The 18,757-nt window shown below is 38.0% G+C and overlaps 1 protein-coding gene across 1 annotated transcript in view; it reads right to left on the reverse strand.

Annotated features, from left to right (window-relative positions):
- Positions 1-13,223: 13,223 nt before the first annotated feature.
- The window catches only part of LOC143275319 (ceramide synthase 5-like), a 38,580-nt gene continuing 33,046 nt past the window's right edge, over positions 13,224-18,757 (reverse strand). Inside the window, exons 9-10 of the mRNA XM_076579330.1 lie at positions 15,939-16,095; positions 13,224-13,760 (exon numbers count right to left, since the gene is read on the reverse strand). Of these exons, the coding sequence (XP_076435445.1) occupies positions 13,602-13,760; positions 15,939-16,095 (316 nt within the window). The 3' untranslated portion in view covers positions 13,224-13,601. The remainder of the gene's footprint in view (positions 13,761-15,938; positions 16,096-18,757) is intronic.

The raw sequence follows: 18,757 nt of genomic DNA on the forward strand, positions 1-18,757 counted from the left end.
TAGGCATCACATCATAATCACTGTTACGGAGCATAACAATGATTACCAAGCAATGCACACACATGTATGCGCCTTCAAAGAGACTTCACACATACTGCCTACCATAAAAACTACTAAAGTGGAAATGTGGCCATGTGGAAAAAAAAAAAAAAAATCATAGTGCGAGAACCATTCCAACTGCAAGAGAAACTTGTCATCAATCAGAAAATGATACATGCTGAGTCGAACAGTGTGGCAAAGTAAATCATTATCATCATCATTATTATTATTATTCTGAAAATTATAATTCTAATTATATGATTTGGGTTTTGGGGTGGTTGGTTTTTTTTCATGACAAGGTACAGGCCACATGCAAGGGAAAATGCATCCAAGATGATAAAAGCAAATTTGTAGCATCGCTGTGAAAGAGACTTTGGGACACAACCAGATCAGTATAGTTTTTATACACTCCAACTTCTCATGCAAAAAAAACCAACAAAAAAAACAAACATACATACATACATACATATATATATATGCATACATAGACATACTTTTTCTCAACAATAAATTAAAGAAGAAAAGGTTCCCGAATGTTTACAAAGCCAGCACACCACAGACACATGTACAGTGTAAACAAGTGTAAACAGCAACATGATTAAAATATATATGTATATTAAAAAAAAAAAAAAAAATCCACAGTGGATTTTAATATATATATAAAATGTTTTGAGGCGCCTGATCATTAGAAAGAATTTTAAAAAATCAAACAGACACAAAAATAAAATGAAATAAAATGAAAAAAAAAAAAAACAACCCCAGCTGGCCACCTGAAATAAACTGTACATTGGTTTTAGAGGAGGAAGGAAGCACAGTTATCAGGCAATCAAAAACAAAACAAAACAAACAAAAAAAAGACGCATCACACTGGCTTTCCTGAAAGAATGTAACTCGTGACAATATTCAAGACCAATCCTGGACAAAGTCCAAGGAAAAATGTCACCTATCAAACAACACCATAACTGTTCTTTTTGTAGAGTCATCACACCCTTTGCCTGTTTGTATGGGTATTAAAACAACAAGAAAACAACAACAACAAAAACAACTGTTTGAAGCTCACTTATGAGTTGTTAAGCATTCAGTCAATGTAATGCCATAAGGAGCATTTTTCCTTCTTCTCTGTCGTTTTCTTTTTTCATTTTCTAAATTTACAAACAACAAAGTTATCTATTCTTTAGAAAAAAAAAAGAACAATGATGCAAAAAAGACACCTCATCTTCTCATTTTCAATGTTTTCAGCAGACAGACATCGTCAGAGCAGTGGCAGTAGTAGCGTATGTCACTGAAACAGGGCAAGTATACTCTGCCAGACATGAATGATCAGACTTCAGCTCCTGACAACATCGCTGGCACCAGGGTTCACACATTGTTTGTGATCAAACGTCAACTGTTTCAGGACCACTGACCCTGGTGAATGACACAGACATTTAGGCCTGGCCCCTTTAACTCAAGATATGCGAATGTCCTTCTTACTGCCGTTCAGTTTTTAGTTCATGCTTCGAAAATCCTGATGTTGGCAAAGAACCTCAATTGATATAAGGTACCACCAGTATGATCTGATGTCTTGTTTTGTTAACAACCTGCAGAGTTCTTTATCAAAAATCAAGATATGGCTTACTTGTTCTGTTAATTTGTTGTCATCAGATTCTGTTCTTGTTGTTTTAGATTTTTTTAAATCAAGGAACCAATCTTATGCATCACTCTACTTAATAAATAACCTGGAAAAAAACAATTTAAAATAGATAAGTTGAAAAAAAAAAAAACCCATCTGACACAGTTTGCCACTCCATCAGATATCACTGGTATAATGTGTAGATTGTGACATACTCTATACTCAACACTCTCTGAAGGGAGTAGAGTATGAACTCTGATTTCAAACATGATGGCACAGAGGACTTTACAGACTGTTTGATTAAACCAACATAATCGTGCAACTTCATGCTTTATCTTTATAAAAAAACTAATCCAGTCATCAGTGTTTAAATTTGCATCTGATTCATAACTTTGACTTGTTGTTAGGAAAATAATAAGAGGATAAAATTTCAAAACAAAGCAAAACAAAATTAAACAAAGAACACAGTAAGGGTGAGGGGAGAAAGCTTTCATGCTGGTATTACTTTGGTGGTTTTTTTTCCAATACACATGTAACACACTGGTGGCGTGGGTAGACATGAATTATTCCTGCTTCCTCTGCCCATTTTTGGGGGAGAAAAAAGGAAGAGAATAATATTCTATATTTAAAAAGGATTAAATATAATAAAATACAAATATTTCCTGGTGCTTTTTAGCATCAAAAGGTTTGACTAGGGAATTACCAGTTCCAAGAAGGAAAATAGTATATATAAATAAATATATGTATACATATATATATATATATATATGTATATTACACCAAAATGTCTCCCGACAAAAATAAAAGCAAACAGAGAAGCAGCTTCAAAACAATCACTGCATATAAAAACCCGCATGTCAGAAACAATATATCATAGAGAAACTTTCAAGCAAGCAGGAAAGCAGTATTGCAAATACACGCATGCACACACACATGAACCATCTTAAAAACTCATACACAGTCTCCTCTATAGGAAACTCCCAAGGATACAGTCAACAGCAATAATTTTAAAAGAAAAAGACAACGACAAAAATCTTCACTTTCCTTTGTTTTTCTTACGGATGCACTATACACATTATCGAACATCTGATGATAAGACGATCTTTTTCAAACGAGAGTCACAAAGTCAAGCTGTTTCATCTGCTCAAACAATTAACAGAATAAAACACTATTCGATGATGTTAAATGTGTTTAAACTCAGATCAAATACTGAACAGTTTAAACAGTATTTGGCATCTGCCAGATTTTGAAACAGGGAGCTGAAAATCAAAGACTTAAAATTGATGTAACAAAGCTACGAGAGCACCTTGTGGATTGTTTAGCACTCTGTGGCCTGATGTACATTGTGATTGACACACACCGATCAACTGAAACGCTCCATTTTTTCGATGGACTTCAAAATCCTCTTCAACAACAAAAGAAAGCATAAGTGTAATGTGTGTGTGTCCTTGTCTGATGTTTGACAGTGTTGCCAATAGCCCAGCTGAACACACAGGGCCATATCAGGATAACTTAACAAAATTTTTTTTTTTTAAACATTCCCCCCCTCCCCCTCCCCGCCCACACACACCCAAATGTAACAGGGTTTTGTGTCTGTGTCTCAGAAAAAGCTATCTAAAAGGTTTCACAAAACTGCCCAGCACAGCAATGCCATGCCTCACTGTATTTGTTAATGATGATTTAATACCATGCAGTTTACGATATCAACATCTGGGCTGGGTTGCATGAAAGCAAGCTCAGCGTTTCTCAACTCTTACAGCAATTCCATAAACTTAGGAACACTCTTAATGCTAAGCACACTTAGCGTTGCTAAGATTACTAGTGCCAACCAGCCTTGGGACTTATTGTGGTTTTAATTGCACACGAGAAGGCCAAAGTGACTTTGAAAAAGAAGTAGTTTAGCTCTCATTCTGAAATGAGATAAAAATGCTACATTATGACAACTGGTTCAGGGCAGGGTGATCTGACTTTGGATCAACTCAATTAAAGGAAACACAAATCTGCAAGCATTTTCCCCCCATACATCATTATATCTATGTACAAATATTGTAAGTGAGGTCAAAGAAATGAAATCAAATGAAATCGAATGAAATCATTCAATTCATGCTGCTGCCAGGTTAATCACGAAGGCAGCTTCAAGGCCGTAAGAATGTATAAAACTAAAGAAAAAATGAGAAGAGAATGCAGAGTTATTTTTCTCTGTCCTTGCGTGAAGGAACAAAAACAACCAAAAACAGGTACCTTTTAAAGAATGAATACATCCAAGGGAAATATAAAACCACAAGCAAACCATCTTAACTGAGTGACAAGGACAAAAACATGTACCCTTCAAGAACCAATATAATGAACTGATAATACAAGTTGCACTCAAATATCTTCACAGATGAAAGAAAATAAGGCCAATGTACCCTTAAGAACCAACAAAATCAAAGAAAAAAAAAGTTACAAAGCAAGCAACCATCTAACCCACCAATTCAAACGAAAAATAATTAATGCATATGAATAAGCATAATTTTTATGTGACAATAACAATGAGAGCAATTTTCTTCATTTGAAAAAAAAAAAAAAGAAGAAGGAGAAGAAGGAGAAGAAGAAAGATACTACTGGGGATACCAGAAAGTGAATCATTCAAAGAAGAAAAAAAAAGTTTTAATAGCTTTAAACACTGCTGAATTTCTCATTTTTCAGAAACACAGTTACATCTATGGCATACAGATTTTCTAACCCACTGATTTACAAAATATTCCTGATTATAGCATCTACAAATTTCAATCTAGAAAACAATATCCACAAATTTCCCAAATGTAATATTTCAGACAAGTTCCCAAGATAGAAAAAAGGGGAGGAAAAGGGGGGCTGGAGGGGTGGGGGGGGGGAGGGGTAAGATTCTTCTTTTCATTTTTTCCTGGACTAAATTTGCATAAAAGAAAACAAGCTAAAAATTTTTTTTTTTTTTTTTTTTTGCATAATATTCCAGTTCTTATCCCCCACCCCAATATCAAAGTGGTGTTAAAACCAGTCACTGGAATTAACTCTCAACATGAAAAGCAGATTCTTTGCATCCCAGGCTCATAAGTACAAAAAAAAAAAAAAAAAAAAAAAAGAGAGAAAAACAGGAACTAGTGGAATGAGAAGGCTACAGGCTGGAATGCAATACATGATTACAGATCAACAGGTGACAATGGCACTACACAGATCTTAACTGCAGAGCAGCATTCAGCGATGAACTTCAGTCGACAGACAGTCTGAAGCTCTGACCAGCCAGCCTAACGTGAGCAGAATCTTACATTCAATATTTGTAAAAACATAAAATCCAGAGCAAGCAGACAAGTCACACATGTGTTTATAATGTCCTGTTCATGATGCCTGTGACTGAGCAGTACTGCTAACTGTGAAGGGGGTTAGGTGAGCAGGCAAATAAACAACAACAACAACAACAAAATTACTACGAGTTGGTTCCTATGTTAAGAAGATGCCTGGAGTTTTTGAAAAATACCCAAAGAAAAGGTCATATTCCTTTGCACAATCACCATTTTGGCAAATGAGATGCAATACTTTTGGGGATATTATGTTCCACTGATGCCTAAATTAAAATAAAATAATATTTTTTTAAAGAAAGATAAACCACCACCATACTCTACTGCAAAATGTCCACTTTTCACAGATACCTGTCATGTCAATAATTCTTGAAAGCATTTGACAAGCATGTTGTAGGGCTGACGGTATGATTAAAAAAACCCAAAAACATCTGACAGGTTTTGAAAACATTTAACAATTATAATCCTGAAGTTCTAAAAATACATTAAAAGAAAAGACAATCTTTGAATCAACTCCTTGTTCTGAAAATTCCAAGCACAGCATTGTTCCTCTGTCACCTTTGAACCTAAGCACCAACACCTTTGGGGATCTTGCACGATAAAATACTGTCTGTGACTTCCCATTCGGTTCCAAAAAGGGTTTTGAAAATCCCAAGCAATTTGTCTTTTACGGCAAAGTTTGATGTTTAGTTAGTGAAAGTAAGCACCAAAGCTTTTATTTATTTATTTTTTTTAATAAATATCAAACAATGAAAATATAAGGCCATCTGTACTGAAGCATACCAAATTTACCATTTGTGAAGATGGACAGAAAACTTCTCTGAACAGTTTTATGTTTTGTGTTGCTGTCAATATTACTGCTGTCCCAGAACATGAAATAATCACTTGCTTGTGAAATGGATATTCTTCTACTGCTTTTGTAACATTTTTTTTTTCATTTGCATAACAAACATGAAAACTTAACTAACATTCAAGAAAGGCAAATACTAACAGCAAGCTTAGTTCTAGCAGTAAGTATTTTCACAATCGTCATCACAAATAAAAAAAGAAAAAGAGAAGGGACCATATTGCAACAGACAAACAGACTAGGCAGAGAAAAAAACATTATCTTCAAAATCCTTAGAAAGGAATCTATGGTGGGAAAAGCACCATCAAGATGAAGAAATTGCACTTGTCCAGTAACGCACATCAAATACAATCCAACTGGTATTAAACGAGAAAAATACAAAAGTGGTGTTCAAAACAGAAGTGACGTAGCAGTGTCATGAAAGCGTTCAAATGAAAGCACTTCTGACTGTAAAATATTACATGAGTTAGATGGAGAGTGGGGGTACGAGGGGGCTGCAGAGCATGGTGGGGGTGGGAGTGGGGAAGTAGGGATCAAAAAGTGGGACAAGAAGTCATTCCCGAAACAGTAATAACATGCGTATATCACTCAACTGTTGAATGAAAACACTGCAGAACTTGTGGCCTGCATACCTCACGGCATCACAATATTTTTTTCGTCATTCTTGAAGACCAGCAATTCATCACACACACGCACACGCACACGCACACACACACCAAATTCTAAGGTGTTATCCATTCAAGTCATAATCTTAAACCATATCCACCTTTTTTTCTTACATCACAAGGACACTGAGGTGAGTCCCTTGAAGACTGCAAAGTCTCATTGTGAAGGCAAATTAAAACGTCTGTTCAACAACTTCGGAAACAATATAAAGATAATTTTGGCTGAGTAAATTCCTCAAGAGAAAAAGAGTAAAGATCAGACAACTTCTAGCACTCAAATCCAGCGATTCTCACTGAGTTCACAGACAATGCATCACACTTCGCTCTAAGACTAGCACTTTTTTTTTTTTTTTTTTTTTACAGAAACAATTTAGAAAGTGCAAACTTTTTCAACGTCGAAGCTGACTAGCCATAGTGTAGAAAATACAAAGTAATTGCACATTCAACCAACTAGCCATATTCTTGATCTGCGTGAACTGACAGACCTGGAGCCAACAGAGCTGAATAACTCAAGGCGGGGAGGAACCCCAAAAGTCTCAGATCCCACTAAAAACATAACTATCATCTTCACAACATAATTTCAGAACATCTTCATAAACGTGTCTAGGACACAGCAGATGCGACACAAGCTGTGACTACAAAGCCAACAAGAGGCAAAGCCTTCATGGCTCACGTATGATTCCTGCTGAACAACAACAGAATGGAACAAATTTGAGGGAAGGGGAGGAGGGGTGGGGGTGGTGGGGGGTTGACAGTACTTACATGTATTGATCTAAACCGTGTTTTTGCTCATCATCAGAAAAACCAGTGTTTGATGAAATGAAAGCCGTGTGCCAGAAAACAGAACATTTCCTAGAGGAGGAGATGTGGAAGATCAATGACATGGAACACCTTCCCAGCCATATCTCTTTTCTTTTTGCTTTTTTTTTTTTTTACTTAGTAAAATTGACTGGGAAAGGCCTCTGGGCAAGTACCCAGTCTACCTTAAGTTCTGTGTTCTCTCAGTAAGGGTAGAAATAATTGGTGTCATTAACCTGTCTGAAATATGCAAGGACATTATTCTATGACTGGGGAAGGACTACGGGAAAATTATGGACTCTGTCTTACTATATGTGTCACATAGTGACAGTATTAAAAAAAAAAAAAAAATTTTAATACACAGTTAACAAACTAAAAGTCTGACATGTGCAAAAACACGACTGGAAGAATGACAAAACCCTCCTCACAATTTACTTTTGATTGTGTGCATCCTGCCAGCTTCAGCTGCAGAGACTGTATTGAAAAACAATATCAAACTGTGACAAAATATTCAAACTTTATCCTACCAAAACAGGCACATAATCTGAACACTCAAGTGTGAGAAAAAGCATGTGAAGTTATGTAATTGTTTGGAAACGGGGGTGGGGTGGGGGGAAGGAATGTGTCTGGGGTACGAGTCACACAAGCACCAGTCTATCACCTGAATTCTTTTTATAAAGTTTTTGAATCTATTAACTTTTACTATTATAAAAAAAAAAAAAAAAAACAAACAACAAATCTGAATAAATCTCAACTAAGAGAAACAGCCAAACCCATTCCAACAGAAACATGTGACCTAACATTCTGAAATATCAATTATTTAAGGCACACAAAACATCGCACATTGAAAATATAAAAAAAAAATCAACTATTTTCTCACAGATAATTTACGTAATAAATTATTATCAGAAAGATATACACAAGACCCTCAACAGCTTGTACAAAAAGTCAACTCTGATTTCATGAAAAATTCATCTGATGAAATTATCATACAGAGAAATACAGTAAATATTCTGGCAAAGCAATATATAGATATATATATATTTCACGATTTCTACAGTAGTTTATACTTTTTTCTGATACATTAATATGGAGGGATACACATATATATCTTTTCCCCCACAAGACTTGTGTCTTCCAACAATCATCTTGATGCACCAAAATCCCTTTTACATTTCTCAATATCGAGTCCATTCCAATGTATCATCTATGAAGGCGAAAAACAGAAATTCACATCACTGTCAAAGCCTCATTCAACAATGCGACTTGAACCAACAGAACAAAATGCGACATTACTTACTGCTCAAAGTCCAACCAACCTTGCGCAAAGACAACTTCAGGATTCACGGAACCAGTCAAGACAGGAAAAACTTGTTTGACATAAAAAAAACAACCCACTGACAATCAACCAAATCACCAATGCCAGCAAATCTACCCATCTCCTTATATCACGCCCAAGTTGGTAACAAAACACGCAACATTCAATCACTGAAAATGTCCCCACACAATTTCACTCCCAAGGACAAAAACTCTGCTTGAGGCACTGGCCACTTGACTTCATTTATCTCCCTTGTATCATATACAAGGACAGGTAACAGGCAGTTCAAAATAAAAGTATGCAACATAAAAACTAAAAACATGTAATATAAAGCAATGTTGACAAATAACACTTACAGCGCCAATTCAGCAGGTATTAGCCGATACTGTTGTCAACAATCTCGTGACCTAGTTGTTGTCAGAAAACACCAGTCTCATCTATATATATATATATATATATATATATATATATATAAAATGCAATGAGAGGGGGTTTGGGATGGGCAAAAATACAGCTGAGGGGATTAAAAAAAAAAAAAGAGAGAGAGAAAAAAGTGGTGGTATAGTTAATAAAAATAAAAATTGATGCAGAAAATAAAAATACAGACAGCAAACACAGAAGAAAAAAAAATGATATAAAAACATAATTTCCAGCAAAGATTAACCAGAAGTCATTTTTTTTCAAAGGCAGAACATAAAAATACTGACAGAGCCCAAAACCAACCAACCAACCAACACCCCCTCCCCTCAGCTGCCCCTCCACAAAAAAAGAAAAATAAAGTATTAAAAAATAATAATAAATAAATAAATATATATATATATACCTGAATTCATCTCCTCACAATATTTTCGCCTATCGCATGATTCATTTTCACCTAATATCTGATTTTAGAAATCAATAAAATGGCCCACTCACAAAAGCAGCGACACTGACCATATTTGGGAGAAATGGCAAATGACACAAACTACCCTATGAAGGGAAGGGTTGGAGTGAAAGAAAGAGAAAAAGTAGAAGCAAAAGGGCAAATTAGAAATACACACACACACACACACACACACGCACACAATGTGCATACACACACATGCATGCACCCATATACACACGTACACACACCCACCGAAAATCACATAATGTGGATAGTTGTTAAACTGAAGAACACACACACGCAAGCACACGCACAGCAACTGTTATACTCAAATGCACACAACTCCCCCACATAAAACCATACAACAAAACCTAATTCAACAGCTGCTATTCACATGAGAGCCCTGGGTGGGCTTAACCGAACAGTGCCTGTATGTCTGAGCCACTACACAGTATCATCAATATTGTCCTTCACTTCACTCACATCTACTGGTCAGTTAGTCAAAAGAATACTGTCCTTCATTTCACAAACATTCACTGTTCAGTCCATCAAAAGAAGTGTATCGTTTACCCTGGGGACGAAAGGTGGGACATTTAAGTTGTCAGTTTTGTATTGCATTAAGTTACACTGTATTGTATTGTACAGTATTGTATTGTAGTACTTTTGATCACAACAGATCTCTCAAAATTCAGGCTGCTCTTCACAGGGAGAGTGCATCCATCACTACAATGCAGTGCCACCTGTACTTTGTTTTTCTTTTTTGTCTGTGAGTTGCATTTCTTTTAATTTAATATCAAATTTGCTTTGTTTTGTTGTTTTTCTTCAGAATTTTGCCACAGAGACAAACCTTGTTTTGTTGTTGTGGGCTTCTTTTATGCGCACTGATTGAATGCTGCACATGGGACCTTGGTTTATTTTCACTGGTTTATTATCACCTCATTCAAAAGATAAGCTAGCACCCAGATCACCACTCATGTGGATGGGGTAGTACAAATCCTGGTCCATATGTGCGACTTAAATCCATGGACACTTGTTTCCTAGTTGGGATTTCTTCTGTCCTGGGTGAGGGAAAACAATGGTGAAGTTTTCTGATCACTTACTAATGGTCTTCACTGCAAAATGAGGATGAGCTGCACTTTCTTAGCCATGTCTTTTTCTTCAACTCCCTTCACTCCAAGAAGAGTCGCTGGGGCGTCGCAGAGAAGAAAGAACTGTTCACCAGATTCCTCCAGGTCTGCAGTTATGTGTAAAAAAAAGCCTGGGTCTATCAACCATGTGCCCAACTCATTCACAAGAATTACTTGAATGAAAAAGGTATAAAACTGTTTAAAACTCCTTCCGTATACAAGTCACCCATGACATATGAACCTATCAGTACGAAAACTCGCAAACTTTAAAAAAAAAAAAAAAAAAAAACCACACACACACATACACATCTACAATGAAATCATAAACTAAAAGCTCTTTGGCTGCAGGAATACAATAGTATATAAACATCTCGCATCAACACATTGATATATCCTGCCTATTAAAAAAGAACACACACACACACAAAAAACCCAAAAACAGAAAAAAGCCTCTTTCATTGTGAAAGAAACAAGAGTGTGCATCAGAAAAACAGCCAGTCTGTCAGGCTAAGGAAAGCCTGATATCAAAATCAGATATCCCCCTTTTGACGTGATTTGCCAGCACAAAAAATATTCATAAAAAATTTGGAAAGAAGCTTTTCTTGAAGTCAACACAATATCTGATCAAAATCCCCGAGTGATTTTGAAATGTCACAGACTCGGCCTAAGTGAACACTGTCCATTTAATGGTACAATATCGGTGTGCTGATAACATGGCAGAAAACACAACAGTTCAACAATGCCTACTTCATCTCCACTGCTAATATGCCCTAACCTTTCATTAAAGACATATGTATGCATGTATGTATGTATGTGAGACTGAATCCATACATACATGGTCATTTCAGTTTCAAGATGGTGTCAGTGTGCAGACTGATCCATATATGCTACAACATCTGCATGAAACAAAAAGAAAAGCAGAAGCCTGACCCGTTAATCAAATGTGCTGGTCAGGCCTTGAGAACCATCTTTTAATAAATAAATATATGTATATATATGTGTGTGTGTGTGTGTGTGTGTGTGTGTGTGTATATATATATATATATATTATAGATATATATAGATGTGTGTGTGTGTGTGTGTGTGTAACAGTATTCTAAGATGCACATGTGTATCTCCAATGTAATGCCCATAAAGACAACACAACAAACTATCTCCCTCTCTCTACCTCTGTCTCAGCTCACTTCCCTCTGTCTCCTCAATTTCCCATGAACACACTGAAGGATTCAATGATATAATGACTGCCTGACAACAGAAAACAGTCAAGGTTTCATTTTGTCATGATTCTGTTCATAGTGCACTCTTTGGTAAATCCATTTCAAATGGTTTTTGGCAGTGAACAAGGTTTTACAACCTTTCAAAATATGCTACAGCAGGAAAGCACACGTTAATGCAACATTCCTAATGTTCTGTTCATAGTGCACTCTTTGGTAAATCCATTTCAAATGGTTTTTGGCATTGAACAAGGTTTTACCACCTTTCAAAATACAACGCTTTAGCAGGAAATCACAAGTTAGTGCAACATTCCTAATGTTCTTTGCCTGACCACAACAATTCATGACACAATCAGATGGAACCCTGTGAAATGCCTATCATTCAGTGCATAAACTTGGTTCATGTAACCCAAAGTAACGTAACTAAACATGTACTTGTCACCAGGGTATTTCCTGCATATCCCCAGATGGCGGATGAAGACATTCAGGTTGTTATAAAACATGAGATCAGCGTTCAGTCATGGTCATGATCGAGACGTCATTGGGAAAGGCAGTATGGAACACCACTGGGAGGAGGGAGGAAAAAAAGCTACTCATTTTACTCATGCGCAGAACAAAGCAGACAACTGGCGATAAATTACAGGGTTCACAAAAAGTTAAGAACTACTTGGGAACTTACACTTTTCCTTTTCGGGGCATAGTGAAATGATGCAGAGTCTTCAGTAGACAGTGGCATATGCAGCTAGGATAATGAGCACCATATATAACCAGAGGTGCTTTCTTGTATACGTACTTTCATTTTTTTAGAATGAAAAGCTGCAGGTACAGTTTATAAACCACTGAACAACTTTAAAATTTTCAGCCAAACACAGATTCTTCAAAACACGTTTTTCAAACTGTTCTAAGTGCAAGCGTACCTGAAACAGCTGTCAGTGTATTCAATTCTTCAAAACACGTTTTTTCAAACTGTTCTAAGTGCAAGTGTACCTGAAACAGCTGTCAGTGTATTCAGTTAGAGGCCAGAGGCAGTTCATTTGCACCCTGCATATTTTCAATCATCTCTTGATTTTTTTTTTCTTTTTAACATTTAATGAAAATATACCTGCTTTTAAAAAGTGGTCATTAACTTTTTGTGAAGTCCATCAATTAAAAGTCAGACCTACCACATAGGGATACTGACTCCTTCAACATAACTGACAAAGAATAAAAGCAACTTCCAAATTTTCCTATCATATTTTTCATGCGGCTGATTAATCCAACTGCTTCTGCTGAACGCGGATCACAATCAGTTTGATCAAAACGTCATCGACTGCAAAACTGCACCACGATTCAACTCTCTCTCAACCCCTTTCAAAATCACAGCAAAACATGCCGGAAGTCACACATGGGGATGAAAATAACTTGCAACACCAAAAAAAAAAAAAAAAAAAAAAAGCTTTGATAAAATGTGAACATGTCTTAATATAATTAACATCAAGGAAGACAAAAAGCAGCGGCTGACAGGACTGCTTGACCTGGCTAATACTTTCAGCCAGTCATAAATTTAAAACATGTTTTTCTCCCCCCTTCTTCATTCACATGTTTCACAGGCAACATGTAACAACAACAGAGCAAAAAAGCAATCAACAGCTGATATAAAACGTCAAGGGTCAAAGCAGGCAGGGAGGGAGGCAGGAAAGTGGGGGGAAAGGGGGACGGGGGGGGTTGAGAGAGAGAACACTTCCATGCATTCCAGGAGCAAGGACACTGCCAGCAAGTATGGGATTTTCTGAAGTAGACGGGGGGGGGGTTTCCTCCCCTTACTGGACGGTGGTCCGGTGCGCCGACAGCCCATTCTGTTCCATCAGTTTGACGCTGTTTTTCTCCCTCAGCGCGTCGACTCGGCACTCCTTGTGGCCGCTGGAGCTCCCCTCTTCCTCCGACACAGTCTCATCGCTGCTCCGGGAGTCCTTCTTTGGCTGTGGGACAGACACACCAGCTGTTCAGCTCACTCCGGACAAACGGCCCCACTCAGGGCCCTACTGTTCACAACCGTTTCAGATGAAGGGGCCTGATCGGGGGGCCTCAGATAGTATTGAATTTTTGGAGTGGCACCTAATTTCCATAATGACGTTATGACCTATGACAAAAGGCCCCACTCAGGGCCCTATAGCCGAGTGGTTAAAGCATTGGACTGTCAATCTGAGGGTCCCGGGTTCGAATCACGGTGACGGCGCCTGGTGGGTGAAGGGTGGAGATTTTTATGATCTCCCAGGTCAACATATGTGCAGACCTGCTAGTGCCTGAACCCCCTTCGTGTGAAAATGCAAGCAGAAGATCAAATACGCACGTTAAAGATCCTGTAATCCATGTCAGCGTTCGGTGGGTTATGGAAACAAGAACATACCCAGCATGCACACCCCCGAAAACGGAGTATGGCTGCCTACATGGCGGGGTAAAAACGGTCATACACGTAAAAGCCCACTCGTGTACATACGAGTGAACGTGGGAGTTGCAGCCCACGAACGCAGAAGAAGAAGAAGAAGAAGGGCCCTACTGTTCACAGCCGTTTCAGATGAAGGGGCCTGATCGGGGGGCCTCAGATAGTATTGAATTTTTGGAGTGGCACCTAATTTCCATAATGACGTTAGGAGCTAAGAATATCTTAACTGACCTTCCCACTCTCCACTGCAGCCAATACAGGCAGTGTGTGTTGCTGGGCTCGCGAGCAGGAGAGTTAATTTCATGACTGGTTCACGGGGACAGTGCGTGTCAGCAATGGCGTCTGACCCAGTTCCGTCTCAGTCACCAGGCAGACAACAGAATTAGATGAACGAGCGACGGGCGCAATAGCCGAGTGGTTAAAGCGTTGGACTTTCAATCTGAGGGTCCCGGGTTCGAATCACGGTGACGGCGCCTGGTGGGTAAAGGGTGGAGATTTTTACGATCTCCCAGGTCAACACATGTGCAGACCTGCTAGTGCCTGAACCCCCTTCGTGTGTATATGCAAGCAGAAGATCAAATGCGCACGTTAAAGATCCTGTAATCCATGTCAGCATTCGGTGGGTTATGGAAACAAGAACATACCCAGCATGCACACCCCCGAAAGCGGAGTATGGCTGCCTACATGGCGGGGTAAAAACGGTCATACACGTAAAAGCCCACTCGTGTGCATACGAGTGAACGTGGGGGTTGCAGCCCACGAACGAAGAAGAAGAAGAAGAAGAAGAAGATGAACGAGCCCTATCATGGCTGTATGACGTTCTGAATTTTATCTGTTTCAAACTGTTTGTGCTTTCCTGGATTCGTTTACAAGTCAACAGTGTGTGCAAATTTCGAACAAAAAATATAGATACTTTCATCATCTCACTGCATAAAGAAGAGAGGAAGTTTTGTCCCAAACTAACCTATTATCTTACTGATCAGTTTTGAAATTTTCTGTTCATAAATTCTAACATTTGTTTTTTGGCAATTTTAATTCTTACCCACACAAATGGGTCGACTGTGGGGGACAGTCAGGGGAGCTAACTGGCAGTACTAAGAGTTAACACAGGTGTCCCCAAAGTCTGCAATCACAGTGGTTTCCTTGATTTTCATTTTCAGGGTGATGAAGATGTCTCTGACGATAGAGGAACATATCAGGTATTCTGCTGGTAGGCAGTTAACTGGATCTGTGTGTTGCAAATTACAAGGGTCATTTTCAACATGTTCTATAAAAGTGTTATTACATAAATGTTCATTACTACTACAATTCCAGATTTTTTGGACACCCCTATCATCAGTTAATGAACAGCTGATACATATGTTCCACAGCTGAGGATCTCACGGCATATCATCATGTAATGGTGTGGTGGCCTAATGCCTAAGCGGTAACACATCTGCCTAGGAAGCAAGAGAATCTGAGGGCATGTGTTGTGTTGTGTTGTGTTGTGTTGTGTTGTGTTGTGTGGTATGGTATGGTATGGTATGGTATGGTATGGTATAACATTTCTGTCAAAACAGATTTCTCTTCAGGCTGTTCTCCCCAGGGAGAATGAGAATGAGATGAGGAGGATGAAGAAGAACCAGACGACATCAATCCAAGGTGAGCAAACACACACACACACACACACACACACACAAGTGAACACACACACACGCACATACAATAACCACACCTGTCCCTCAAAGAGCACGTCCTTGGCGATGAGAAGGATGAAGAAGAACCAGATGATGTGCAGAACCTGCAGGGTGATCAGCAGACCGTTGAAGGCGTAGTAAATGTCACACATGCCCACCACCGGCACCGCCTCAAACAGCGTGCTGCGCAAAATCCTGCACAAGAACGGTTTGCTTTTCAGTCTCACGGAGGTGTCAAAGCTTGTGGACTGATACATGCAAGCAATACCACAACTGCTTTGAAATAAATTTAAGAAGACAAAAACAGGGTGGAGATGTCTGGCCTTTGCATTAAACCAACCAACTGATCAGGCCTGGACACCAATAAAAAAAATATATATATAAAAAAATAAAAAAGATCAACGCTTGCATCTAAGGCATGGACTAAATCACTTTTTTAAATTAGCTTTTTTTTCACCACCCTCCTTCTCCTTTCCTCCGTTTCTTTTGTTCTGAAGGTTTCCGCATTTTTGACAAGTTGTGTAACCAATTCACGTAATTCATTATTGGGTTCGTAGCTCACAGACCACTGTGACTGCTACAATACCTTGGGAATGCACCTGTCCTGGCTTACATTCAGAGCACACAACAACCCCTCATCATTTCCTCCCTTCAGGACTGACTGTTATCAGTTTACACATGTGCATAACACTGATAATAAAGGATAGTTGATGTGTGTGTGTGTGTGTGTGTGTGTGTGTGTGTGTGTGTCTACAAACAAATAATTTGAGTTTTCACAAAAGCATACCATTATATGACTTTTCACAAATGTATGGTGTCAACTGTTCCAACAAGCGTGGTGATTCAGATCACATTTCAGATTCAATCAGATAAACTTGAATCAGGTTAATTTGTTGCTTTTTTTTATATTAACTGTATCAATGACAAGGGTGTTTCTGATGATGCATGCACAAACTGACTGAAACAGCTGCCCTGCCATTCCCTTGATTAATTCTGTGTGTCCTTGGAGGCAGTAAATACACCACTGACCCATTCCACATGAAACTAAGGGGTGCCACCAATTGCTAAGCAATTCAAACAACAGCCACTGTGTACTGGTTATAGTGCATTTACAAACAACAGGAATGGTGTACTGGTTATTGTATATTTATTTATCCGTGTATTTATCAATGTTATTTTCAGTCCAGCTAACCGCACAGGGGCCATTTCAGGGCTGAAAAACTGAAAGTACTGATTCCATACAACGTGGAAAAACACACACTCACACAAAACACACACACAAGATCCACTGAACACACACAAGAAATGAAAACTAGGCACATGTGCAGTCATGATCATGCTTTACATGAACCCAGGACATACCTCTGACACTAACCATTTAAAATGTGATCACCACATGCACTGTAAGCTCAGCAAAGAGTTCCATTTACTGTCTTTCACTTTAACACCAGAATTAATTTCATGACTTCAGTAGTCAACTAATTCAAGCACTTGGTTTATGTGGCATCATACATCTTGAAATTTAACATATAATCACATGCAAAAACTTGGATTACACATGTTGTAGTAACTAATTTTCTCAACCAATTCATTTCAAGAAACTGAATACTTCTATATTCAAACATACTCCAAATGTGCATCAGGGACAACATGAATCTAACTGTTGTCTGGTGTACTGTTTTACCCCAGACCAGTGTTGTACAATCTCAAGTCAAAGCAAGCAAAATTAATTTACCATTGATGCACATTTTCCAAAAAGTTCTATGTAATTCTCTTCAAACTTAAAGTCATCTCACACTTCTCCTAATCAATAAAACAGTTAACTGAAACCTTTCAAACGGACAGTTGTCAATGTTGGTTAATCATTCCATCAACAGTCAATTAAATCCATCCATACTTAAGGATGAATCGGTTATAAGTATTTCAATTTTGTCATCAAGAGTTCAAACACATTACCCTGGAAAAACAAATACATTACTCTGGGAAAAAAAAACCCAAAAAAAAACCAATTCAAACACACTACCCTGGAAAAACAACAACAACAAACAATGACTTTCTCCAAACAAATCATCCAATGGACACCATACAGCACATCAACATATATGAAATATTTGTTTAAAACTTCTTTTTTGCTGGTGAATAAGTCAAACACTCTGGCTAAGTGTGGTCTGTTTCCAGTTACTGGTATTCTTTCGCTTTTTCACTCTTTAATATCCTCTTAGCGAGAAGTCCCACAAAACTGTCAGAAAATAGACTGTAATGTCAACGCCAACTAAAATATAAGAGAGAAAGAGACAGAGAGACAGAAAGAGACTGTTAGTTTACTAGCTATATTATCTAGACCTTCTAGCACTGGCCAACAAATGAGTCTGAAATTTTTCAAGAAGAAAAAAAGAAAAGAAAAACATCACAGGCACACACACACACAATTTTCAAGAAGAAAAAAGAAAAGAAAAACTTCACACACACACACACACACACACAGAGGGAAACCAGTGAGCCCACCAATTCTGGCCAAGAGATGACCTGTTCCAGACTGCTCATGAAATAATGCTGTATATCGTAAATCAGTTTCTCTTCACACAGAGCCCTGTCATATTTTTTTTTAAATTACAAAATTCAGACTGCATCATCATGCAGTCAAATCACACTGAATTCAGATTGTACTATCATGTGGTCAAATCATATTCTGATACTATCTGAAATGCTTATTTTGTGAAGTATTCACATTCTCAAAAAGTTTCTGTTTCAGAAATACTGATAGATTTTCATCGAAACAGTGAAAATGTTGCATTTCATGATCACTCAGCATTGAACCAAAACTAGAAATAAGTATGTTTATCTGTATCTTTTGTTG

Source organism: Babylonia areolata, chromosome 2 (genome assembly GCF_041734735.1).
Source record: "Babylonia areolata isolate BAREFJ2019XMU chromosome 2, ASM4173473v1, whole genome shotgun sequence".
NCBI lineage: Eukaryota > Metazoa > Mollusca > Gastropoda > Neogastropoda > Buccinidae > Babylonia > Babylonia areolata.